At 34.3% G+C, this 11,523-nt stretch overlaps 2 protein-coding genes across 3 annotated transcripts in view; both read right to left on the bottom strand.

Moving 5' to 3' along the window:
• LOC107681288 (NFX1-type zinc finger-containing protein 1-like) overlaps positions 1 to 2,664 on the bottom strand; it is a 15,675-nt gene extending 13,011 nt beyond the window's left edge. For both annotated transcript variants that reach the window (XM_016477556.1, XM_016477557.1), the window contains exon 1: positions 2,589 to 2,664. The gene's annotated coding sequence lies outside the window, so the exon portion shown is untranslated. The remainder of the gene's footprint in view (positions 1 to 2,588) is intronic.
• A 1,934-nt stretch (positions 2,665 to 4,598) lies between these two features.
• LOC107681294 (probable ATP-dependent RNA helicase DDX27) overlaps positions 4,599 to 11,523 on the bottom strand; it is a 26,715-nt gene continuing 19,790 nt past the window's right edge. Inside the window, 11 exon segments of the mRNA XM_016477564.1 lie at positions 4,599 to 4,739; positions 5,924 to 5,995; positions 6,079 to 6,169; positions 6,244 to 6,364; positions 6,569 to 6,660; positions 7,396 to 7,492; positions 7,581 to 7,687; positions 8,634 to 8,811; positions 9,352 to 9,433; positions 9,509 to 9,662; positions 10,572 to 10,713. Of these exon segments, the coding sequence (XP_016333050.1) occupies positions 4,724 to 4,739; positions 5,924 to 5,995; positions 6,079 to 6,169; positions 6,244 to 6,364; positions 6,569 to 6,660; positions 7,396 to 7,492; positions 7,581 to 7,687; positions 8,634 to 8,811; positions 9,352 to 9,433; positions 9,509 to 9,662; positions 10,572 to 10,713 (1,152 nt within the window). The 3' untranslated portion in view covers positions 4,599 to 4,723.

Here is an 11,523-nt window from a genome sequence, read left to right as displayed (position 1 = left end):
GTCTGTCTATCTATCTATCTATCTATCTATCTATCTATCTATCTATCTATCTATCTATCTATCTATCTATCACTCTATATGTTTGTCTGTCTGTCTGTCTCTCTATCTATATGTCTGTCTGTCTATCACTCTATATGTTTGTTTGTCTGTCTGTCTGTCTGTCTCTCTATCTATATGGCTGTCTGTCTATCTATCTATCTATCTATCTATCTATCACTCTATATGTTTGTCTGTCTGTCTGTCTCTCTCTCTCTCTCTCTCTCTCTCTCTCTCTCTCTCTCTCTCTCTCTCTCTCTCTCTCTCTCTCTCTCTCTCTCTCTCTCTCTCTCTCTCTCTCTCTCTCTCTCTCTCTCTCTCTCTCTCTCTCTCTCTCTCTCTCTCTCTCTCTCTCTCTCTCTCTCTCTCTCTCTCTCTCTCTCTCTCTCTCTCTCTCTCTCTCTCTCTCTCTCTCTCTCTCTCTCTCTCTCTCTCTCTCTCTCTCTCTCTCTCTCTCTCTCTCTCTCTCTCTCTCTCTCTCTCTCTCTCTCTCTCTCTCTATCTATCTATCTATCTATTTATCTATCTATCTATCTATCTATCACTCTATGTTTTTCTGTCTGTCTCTATCTATACGTCTGTCTCTCTATCTATATGTCTGTCTGTATGTCTGTCTGTCTCTCTATCTATACATCTGTCTGTCTGTCTGTCTGTCTCTCTATCTATATGTCTGTCTGTCTGTCTGTCTGTCTGTCTGTCTGTCTGTCTCTCTATCTATATGGCTGTCTGTCTGTCTGTCTGTCTGTCAATCTCTCTATCAGTCTTTCTCTCTATCATCCATCCATCCGTCTGTCTGTCTGTCTGTCTGTCTGTCTCTCTATCTATATGGCTGTCTGTCTGTCTGTCTGTCTATCTATCTATCTATCTGTCTGTCTGTCTGTCTCTCTATCTATATGTCTGTCTGTAAGTCTGTCTGTCTCTCTATCTATATGTCTGTCTGTAAGTCTGTCTGTCTCTCTATCTATATGTCTGTCTGTAAGTCTGTCTGTCTCTCTATCTATATGTCTGTCTGTAAGTCTGTCTGTCTCTCTATCTATATGTCTGTCTGTAAGTCTGTCTGTCTCTCTATCTATATGTCTGTCTGTAAGTCTGTCTGTCTCTCTATCTATATGTCTGTCTGTCTGTCTATCACTCTATATGTTTATTTGTCTGTCTGTCTGTCTGTCTATCTATCTGTCTATATGTCTGTCTATCACTCTATATGTTTGTCTGTCTGTCTGTCTGTCTGTCTGTCTCTCTATCTATATGGCTGTCTGTCTGTCTGTCTGTCTGTCTATCTGTCAATCTCTCTATCAGTCTTTCTCTCTATCATCCATCCGTCCGTCTGTCTGTCTGTCTATTACATTTTTAAAATTCAAATAGCTTTATTGGCATGACAAAAATACATTTTGTATTGCCAAAGCATTAAGACAACAAAGAGAATGGTTTAACATCTGAACATTTACATTAGAACATCTTAACATTTATTTATATATTATAACTAATATGTAATATATAACTAATATGGAAATGTCATATATACCCATAGATACATATAGGAAAAAATAAATAAATATATATATAAAAAAAAAATAATAATAATAATGATTTTCTTGTAGCAACTGCTGGGCTGAGAATTGGAACATTATGTACATGTGTAACAATATTTCAGTTTTGGCCTGTGAGAGTGTGTCTATTGGCTCTTTGTTTCTGGATTGTGTTTGTCCCTCAGGTCATGGCACGATGCTACGAATTTTGCAGCAATATTTGCACATTTGGCTTTTTCGCCGAGAATGAAAACGTTTTTCAGTTGGGCTACAAATGTTAAATTGGGGAAATATTTGATTAATTTTGGGGTAATAGTGGTCTCTAATGTTTTGGTATTTGGGGCATTCTGTGAGGAAGTGCAGCTGTGTTTCGTTCTCTATTAGACTGCAGTGGGACCAGATTCTCTCCTCACGAGAGAGCCCATCTATCTATCTATCTATCTATCTAGTCTGAAAGTCTGTTTAGTCAAATAGAGCTAATTTAATTATTGACATGCCACTGTGAAATATCAGTTTTATTTCTCTTTAAATTATACATCAGCAAAGGCAGAACGTGGTATTACAAATAACTATATAAATAGAACTATACAATATATAACATATCAAAATTACATTGCACAGGATCCACATCTACACTAACTGTTGGTCTGTCAAAAAACTACAGTACAATGTCATTGCGATACAGAAAAGAGAATAAACAAGATTCTCAAGACCTGAGAGCAATTCATATACATAGAGAGAGAGACATAGATACAATAACGCTTTTATACATTTTTTTTTTCAAATGCTTTATCATAATGTTACAATATATTGTAAAATGAGAATATTAATTGCGTTTATTCTCTTTAAAAAATATTTCAAGATTAAATGTCTGCGTGCTAGTCTGCTACCGGAAATGAGCTGGCTAAAAAAACAACACGCAGAACTGTTCGACTCTTTTGAGATATAGATGTAAATAATTGACATAACATGTAACTAATAGCGTAAACAAAGCGATTCTTGTTTAATATGATCTCAAGCACTCACCTAGTTTTGATGTCTTCGGTTATAACGCGTCTTTGATCTCCTCGGAACCTTTAAATGCCGGTTTAGTTTCGTTTCTCGCGGCTGTGGGCGGATCATCAGCCGGTTTCTGAGTCAGAACCGAAAGTGACGAACGGAAAACAAAAACCGTGGAGAAATCTACGATATATGTCAATAACAATGCATTAATGCATTGTGCATATGCCATTGGTCATCGGTAAACAGTTCAATGCGAACACAACTCATTTAAATGAAAAAGAATTAAAATAATAATAATAATAATACAATTTCCCCCACTACTATAGAAGTGATTATATATCTTGTTAAAATAAAGTATGCATATCCCTACCAGAACTCATTTAAATTAAAATGAATGAAAATTATAATAATAATAATGCAATTTCCCCCACTACTATAGAAGTGATTCTATATCTTGTCAAAATAAAGTTAATTTTATCATAGTAAACAACAACCTACATTCAGTGTTGCCTTCATTGATCAGTAGTTTGCAAACACATCTTTAAAGACTTTCAGGTCTCTTTAGGAAGGTGTTTGTATTAATTCAGCTGCTTGAGACGTTTCACGAAAACTGAAACCTACTTGGAGAAAATGTTGTGGCTTGTATGCAAAGCATTGATGCAGATGCAAAGCAAATACAAGCCTGTGCAACAATGTGGTAGAGGTGGCAAAACCTGGAAATTGCTGATCAACAACAATTCATCTAATTTGGCAGAGCAAATAAGTTAAATAAATACAGGCTTTAAGTGTGCAAAACTCATGCAAACATGACCTGCTGCGATAAAAGCTCGACTGTGGAGAGACTGGCTGTAATAAAAGAGAAAATCTTGAATAAAAGGAGCCATAGCAAGACTTACTGAGAAAACATGAACAATCACGGTCTGTTTGATGAACAAACACAGAACTTTGACCTGAGTGGAGCTTCATGTTTACGTCCAGCTTTAAATCAACTAGAGCTCACAGACTAGATGCAGATGGCCACTTTAGCAACAACCACTAATAACTTCACATTACACCCAATCTAATTTTGTCATGAATTTACACTGATACTGCCAACTGCCCTTTAAAAGGGGGGAAATATCACTAGTTTCTGATTGCGTTGCCAAAGTGCCCTATTTGAGGGAGAAAAAAAAAATTACAGAAAGTTATGAGTTACATGAACATACAAGGTCATTCTCTGAGCTGACAGACACAATTACAGTGCAAAAAAAGTATTTATTATTATTATATTGTTTATTATCAGCATTTAATATTTCTATTTAAATTCTAGTAGTTTAATTTAATGTTCACCCATATTCTGTTACCATATACTCTATAAACATTTAACAATAAAGAAGCTCCATATGATATTTACACAAGTATGTAGTTCAGCAGAACTCACTCTGCAGGTACTTATAAGTGTTACCTTCATTTTTAAATATTTTATGTGTTAATGAAGCCAACACATTCTTCACAGTAAATAATAAAATTAATAAATAGTAGCAAGCAATAAATACAAATATTTAATAAAATAAATTAATAGATAAAAATAAAATAATAACTATATAATTATTTGATTTGTAAAAAAATGTTTTTATATCATTTTTTTTTAAATAGTTATATATATACACATACATATATAACTCTTATTAAAAACATAAATATTAAAAAATACTGTGATTATGCATCTTTACTGTGCAGAATACTGTGAGAGCTTCATTCATTTCTTACAGTACCAGAAGACGTCTCTCTACATTATCTTCAAGGTCGGCTGATAAAGGAGTTTCCGGTCACGGACACGGAGTCATTGTTTCATGTGGGCTGTAAAGTCTAACATCTCCGAGCGCCCTTCAGACGGCTGGCTGATCTCTAACAGAAGCTTCACTTCATCTCGTTCTGCAGGAATCATTTGGCTTTAATCAAGGGGAATCAATCTTATTTCTGATGCTCATTAGCCGTTGGCTCATATTTGCTCTGCTCTACCATGACAAATGCATGGACAAACAGAAGCACAGGTTTTCATTTGTAGAGTTTTATTTGTAGGGTTTACGTTGGGGAAGGGATTGGAGTGAGGATGATAATAAAATCATGTGAGGCTGATGTTACGCTGAAGTTTGGCTTCTTATACATCAGGCACGGCTTCACTTTCTTCTGTACCTGAGAAGACACATAAAAGACTTGAGACGAGACACAGCAGACAAAAATGATGCTTTCCGCCCTATTCACTCCTTTTCTTGTATAAAAACCAAGACATTAGATTAAGACGTACCTAAAACATATATTTTTTCTTACTTTAAATATTTGAAATAGCTTCAGAGTATATACATTTCACACAAATATATAAATCGTTTATATAAAATACTGTTATATTTTCATAAAATATTTAAACTAGCTTTTCTTTATCACACTCAGTGTATGAAAACTTGGAAAACTAAATGGTTATTCTCTCTATGCAGGGATTTACCAGTCTAAACTAAATATATTATTAAATGATTACTTACATAATGGAATGTAGCAATAGATAAACAGAAGTACAATAAAATGCAAGCATAAAATAAATTTTATATAAACAAAAATACATTGTCACAAACTTAAAAAAAAATTTTTTGCACTCATAACTTCCATGATGTATTTTATTATTTGTGACCCTGGAGCACAAAAGCAGTCTTAAGTCGCTGGGGTATATTTGTAGTAATAGCCAAAAATACATTGTATGGGACAAAATTATTGATTTTTCTTTTATGCCAAAAATCATTAGGATATTAAGTAAAGATCATGTTCCATGACGATATTTTGTAAATTTCCTACCATTAATATATCAAAACTTAATTTTTTATTAGTAATATGCATTGTTAAGAACTTCATTTGGACAACTTTAAAGATGATTTTCTCAATATTTAGATTTTTTTGCACCCTCAGATTCCAGATTTTCAAATAGTTGTATCTCAAGCCAAATATTGTCCTATCATAACAAACCATACATCAATGGAAAGATTATTTATTTATTCAGCTTTCAGATGATGTATATATCTCAATTTTGAAAAATTGACACAATGTATTTCACACCTGACTTATGCTTACATTTACTTGTAGTTTTGTATATTTAGTGCAACATTCCTTATGTATTTAATCATTTTATGATATGTTTATACTATTTAGTTTTAAATCCCTCCATAATTCCCAACCAATGCATTTTTTTTTTTTTATGAAAATTAACAAAAACTGTTGCTACTGATAATCCTGTTAAATGAAATTAAAGTCTCACAATTACATTTTTTTTTAGGATGCATGAAACGTGAGTGCATATTTAATGATGGGAATGTGTTTGTAATAAATCTTACCTGGTCTTTGACTTGAAGCGTCCTCCTTTCTTGTTTGGAATGCCGAGTCTCTTCCTGTCCTCGAAGGACGGCCTAGACAGAGAAAATCACCGTCAGACTCAGAGACAAGAACACAGAAGCGTGAAATCTTCAGGATGGCATGCAGCGGCACACACCCGGCTCTGTACTGCTTCAGAGTTTTCTTGCTGGTGTTCGTGAGCTCCTTGTCAAACACCGACTTCTTCTTGCCACCCTTGTCTTTGGAAACTGGAAGAAGAAAGTTTAAGCAGTCAATTTAAATCCACGTTTTCAAATGATCAGCCCACGCTGGAGGTTCTGACCTTTCTTCACGGGTTCGTCCCCTGGAATGGCTCTGGCTCTCTTCTGCTTGCGGTCGCGTTTGGCGGCTCGTTCAGCAAACATCTGAGACTTCAGCACCTCGAACTGAGCTCTCTCCTCCGCCTGCGGTTCAAACACACACTGAGCACTAAAGACAAATCTGAGCATGATGCTTCATTCAGTGCTGAACCTCTATGAACATGATTTATGGATTAACTACAAAAAAGCTTGTTTAATTTCAGATGGATAGCGATGCACAAAGGCAGGTCATTTACTGTTTAACAAGTAAAGCAAAGCAAATAAGACAGCTTGATGAAATGATCTCACCGTTAACTCTTTCTTCTTGCCCTGTTTGAGGAACTGAGCACGTTTTTTCTTTCCTCTCAGAGCCAAATCAAAATCCTGCAGTGCTTTTGCCACTTTGAGAAGGAATGAAAAAATGAAAATGAAGGCTGATACTTAAAACAATTCCATAATGCAAAGACACACACACACCAACAATTAGTGAATTATAAAGAATTATTGAGAACTTAATGCGAATCTGAGGTGGTAACATGTTTTCACATATAGTGCTATGTGTTAACTATTATTCAACAGTTTGGGGTCGGTAAGTTTTTTTGTAAGAAATTAATACTTTTATTCATCAAGGATGCTTTAAATTGATCAAAAGTGACTGAAGACATTTAGAATGTTACAGAAGATTCCATTTCAAATAAATGCTGTTCTTTTGAACTTTCTATTCATCTGTGAATCCTAAAAAATAAAATGTATCGCCGTTTCCACAAAAATATTGGGCAGCACAATTGTTTTCAACATTGATGATAATCAGAAATGTGTTTTGAGCAGCAAATCAGCATATTAGAATGATTTCTGAAGATCATGTGACACTGAAGACTGGAGTAATGATGCTGAAAATTCAGCTTTGATCACAGAAATAAATTACAGTTTAACATCTATTCACATAGAGAACAGCTATTATAGATTGTAATAATGTTTCACAATTTAAGAGTTTTTATTGTATTTATCATCTAATAAATGCAGCCTTGGTGAGCAGAAGAGACTTCTTTCAAAAGCATTTAAAAATCTTACTGAACCCAAACAAAGTGTGTTTTTTCCAAGACTTTCTTTCACGAAAGCTCATGAGTTGGACTCACTGCGCTCTTTCTTTCTCTCCTCGTGTGTTTGAAACCACGTCCTTGGCACCTGTTTCTCGTCTGCGCTCTGTGTTAACCTCTTCTGAGCTGAACTGATCTGGAACGCAGCACAAAGAGGAAACACACACGTCCGGTTCACTACAGGAGTCAGAGCGCGTTTAAAAATACACTGATGAAAGTCAGACCTGTGCCTCTGAATGAGCCATTTCCTTTTCCTCCTTCTCCAAGCGCAACACCGCGTACACGTCCTTCTCCAGCTTCTCAATCAGATCCCGAAACTTCAGGATGACCTCTGAGAGACGGCAATAAACACACGCTTTATTAACAGAGTCATTTATGATACAAAACAGCATCAAAACAATGCATTTACATGAGAGCATTCCAGTAGTTTGTGATTTTGGATAAGGATTTTTATCAATTCTTCAAATCATTTTGAATTACAGGGTTTCTGCAGGTTTTATAAAAATAAATGTAAGACTTTAAGACCTTTTTAAGATCAAGTAAAGACATTTTAAGGAACAGAATGAGTTGCAACCAATCTGCATTAATGCATTACTGCATTACAACCAATCTTACATCTGCATTGTTTTTAAATCATTTTACAAAAAAATAGCTCTACTCCCAACTACTAAAATATGGAAATCACTTGGAAAAAAATGATGTTCTTCCTCAGTGTTTTCCAGTAAAAATGTCTAAAGATTTAATAAACAAAATTACATAAGTTAAGTCTTGTTTTCTGAGAAATTGAACCAAATGAAGTGAGTTTATGATTAAAAGTGCAAAAGCCTGCCAACAGAGTCAGAAAAATCAACTCAATCCAAAGGAAAAACTTTATTTCATTTTGTTACATTTCTCAGAAAGAAACTTAATTTCTTCCTTTTGCATTCGATTTAAGGATGTTTAGATATTTGTTATGGAAAACAAGACAAAAGCAAAGAAAAAAAAAATACTAAAAATGTTATGCATTTTTAGCAACATTTAATGCCATGACTATGAATTTAAGACTTTCTAGTCTGACTTAACACCTTTTTAATGCCTGCATTTGTGGAAGAAGGACTTAAAACGTGTTAAGACCTTTTTAAGCCCTGCAGAAACTCTGGATTGAGACCGATAAGCGAAGAATCATTCAGAGAGATTTACGAATCAGTTTGACAGATTCGTCAGAAAGTAACCAACTCAAATGAGAGATCTGTCATTAACTGGAACGTTTCTCTCAAGACAATCTCAAACATCTTTACCTTGAGGAACGACACGCGCTTTGACGGGTGTTTTGGCTTTTTTAACGATCTCTTTCAGCATCTTTCTCTCGGTCTCACCCACGAGAGACACGGATCGGCCCACTTTCCCCGCGCGAGCCGTTCGGCCCACCCTGTGCACGTAATGCTTCACTGTGTTGGGCATGGTGAAGTTTATCACCTGCAAACACACATGCATTCAGACTCGGTTCTTTGATGCTTGTGGTGTCTCTAACACAGATATATGTGACCCTGGACCACAAAACCAGTCATAAGGGTCAATTTTTTGAAATTGAGATTTATGCATCATCTGAAAGCTGAATAAATAAGCTTTCCGTTGATGTATGGTTTGTTAGGATAGGACAATATTTAAGTTACAATATATTTGAGATACAACTATTTGAAAATCTGGAATCTGAGGGTGCAAAAAAATCTAAATATTGAGAAAATCATCTTTAAAGTTGTTCAAATGAAGTTCTTAGCAATGCATATTACTAATCAAAAATGAAGTTTTGATATATTTACGGTAGGAAATTTACAAAATATCTTCATGGAACATGATCTTTACTTAATATCCTAATGATTTTTGGCATAAAAGAAAAATCTATAATTTTGACCCATACAATGTATTGTTGGCTATTGCTACAAATATACCCCAGCGACTTAAGACTGCTTTTGTGCTCCAGGGTCACATATTATGTGCAAACTAATGAGAACTCACAGTCTTCACTCCCTCTATATCCAGACCTCTGGCAGCCACATCTGTGGCCACTAAAATATCAATCTGTTCGTCCTTGAAACGCCTGAAACACAAAGACGTCTTTCATGCAGCAGTCAAATATTTGTGCTTTGTTTTTGCATGAAACTCTTCACGGCACCTCAGACTCTCCAATCTCTGCGTCTGCGACAGGTTTCCGTGAAGCTCGCCGACCTTTAACCCCATCAAGCCCAGCAGGATGTGCATGCGGTGAGCCTGCTTCTTCGTCTGAGTGAAGAGCATCACGTGGTCCTGAAAAGTTCTGGTCAGGAGAGCTGCGGACGATTTAACACACGCGTTTCACAACAAGACTAAATCCAAGAACAAATCAGGAAAGACTCTATGACTCTGTTCCAAACCCTAGTGAGCTGCCTAGACAGCATTTTCAGAAGACTCTTCCAAACAGTAGAAAGCAAAATTTTTTTTTAATTGAAATACTTCATTTTTGGTCAAAATATAAGCCAATATTGCATGCATGCATCCTTCATGGATATGCAATCCCAGAATGCACTGCAATCAGTGTTGTTATAGTTCAAAACAATCTATTAATAAAAATCTTTTTTTTTTTTGGGAACTGAAAATGCTGAATTTAAATTAAATTAGTTTGAAAGTTTTAGATAAGAACTTGCCTTGGCAACTGAACTAAGTTGACTAAAACCGAAATAAAAATAAAACCTAAAGAGAAATATGCTAAATAAAAAATAAAAAAAATCACAAAATTATAAAAATATAAATATTATAAAAATTATAAACATAGTATATATTATAAAAATACAAATCTAAAAATAAAAGCAAATTTAAAAGATTTCCAAATACTATAATAGTATATGATTAATGCTAAAATAACACTGACTGCAATTAGCTAAAATATTTTCCTTCAAACATGGTGGACAGCTTCAAAGCAAAGGTACATTATAAATATATTTTGATATTTTTTATTTATATTTTGATTGTAAATAGTTGAATAATTTTTAAAAAAATGCACATTTATGTGCTTATTCGAGGAACACACTTACGCCAAACTCTACTGGATTCACTGAGTGTTAGTCGAGTCTTTTGTGTGGTTCACTAATGACCATTTACAGAGTTACTATCCGTGAAAAACACTTGAAATCAGTTACTTATAAAGATGCAGTTCAGTCAGAACACCCTATGTAGACAGCACACTAACAAGGGCACCTTACCTGCAACTATAGCCTCTCTGTCTCCTTCTTTATTGGGTCTGATCCTCACAAACTCTTGTCTGAGATATGGCGCCACGTCTGTATTACTGTTCACAAAGATCCTCACCGGCTGCTTCAGCGACACGGACGCCAGATCCTTCACCTGAGGGGAAATATTACAAAACTATCAGTCTAATATCGGCCGAATCAAATATACTGATATGATCGCAAGTGTATCCAGTGTTTAGAACAGAATAATTTTTTTTATAGCAAAACGAAAGGATCCCAACTGTTTGTCCGTAAAGAAACCAAACAAATTGTATGCATTTATAAAAAGTCATTATCTATTTTATGTAATTCATAGTTTTGTGTAAACAATGCATTATTAATATTTCTATTGATTTATTTTGATGTTTTGATTGACTTTTTTACTATCTGATATGGTCACTGGTAGATCCACTGTTTGGAACTGAATGATTTTTATGGAAAAACAAGGTGATATCAATTGTTTTTGTCAGTAAAGAAATTAAACAAATTAGAAATTGTGGTATTATGGTATTTATTTATTTAGTTTGATTTTATGTATTCGTTTAAGCATTTATTTGTTTTATGTTTTTTTAGGGCTGTCAAATCGATTAATAGCGATTAATTGTATCTAAAATAAAAGTTTGTGTTTACATAATACATGTGCGTGTGTGTACTGTGTATATGTGTATATAAATACACATGCATCTATATATTTAAGAAATATTTACACACACATATATACATATTATATATATATATGATTTATATTATATATAAATGCACCCACATACATGTATATATTTAAGAAATGTAATATATTTATATATAAATATGAAATATATATATATGTGTGTGTGTGTGTAAATATTTCTTAAATATATAGATGCATGTGTATTTATATACACATATACACAGTACACACACGCACATGTATTATGTAAACAAA

Source organism: Sinocyclocheilus anshuiensis, unplaced genomic scaffold, assembly GCF_001515605.1.
Source record: "Sinocyclocheilus anshuiensis isolate Anshui unplaced genomic scaffold, SAMN03320099.WGS_v1.1 scaffold1632, whole genome shotgun sequence".
In the NCBI taxonomy this organism is placed as follows: domain Eukaryota; kingdom Metazoa; phylum Chordata; class Actinopteri; order Cypriniformes; family Cyprinidae; genus Sinocyclocheilus; species Sinocyclocheilus anshuiensis.
Note: the sequence above shows the minus strand (reverse complement) of the source record. Positions and strands in the feature narration are given on the sequence as shown.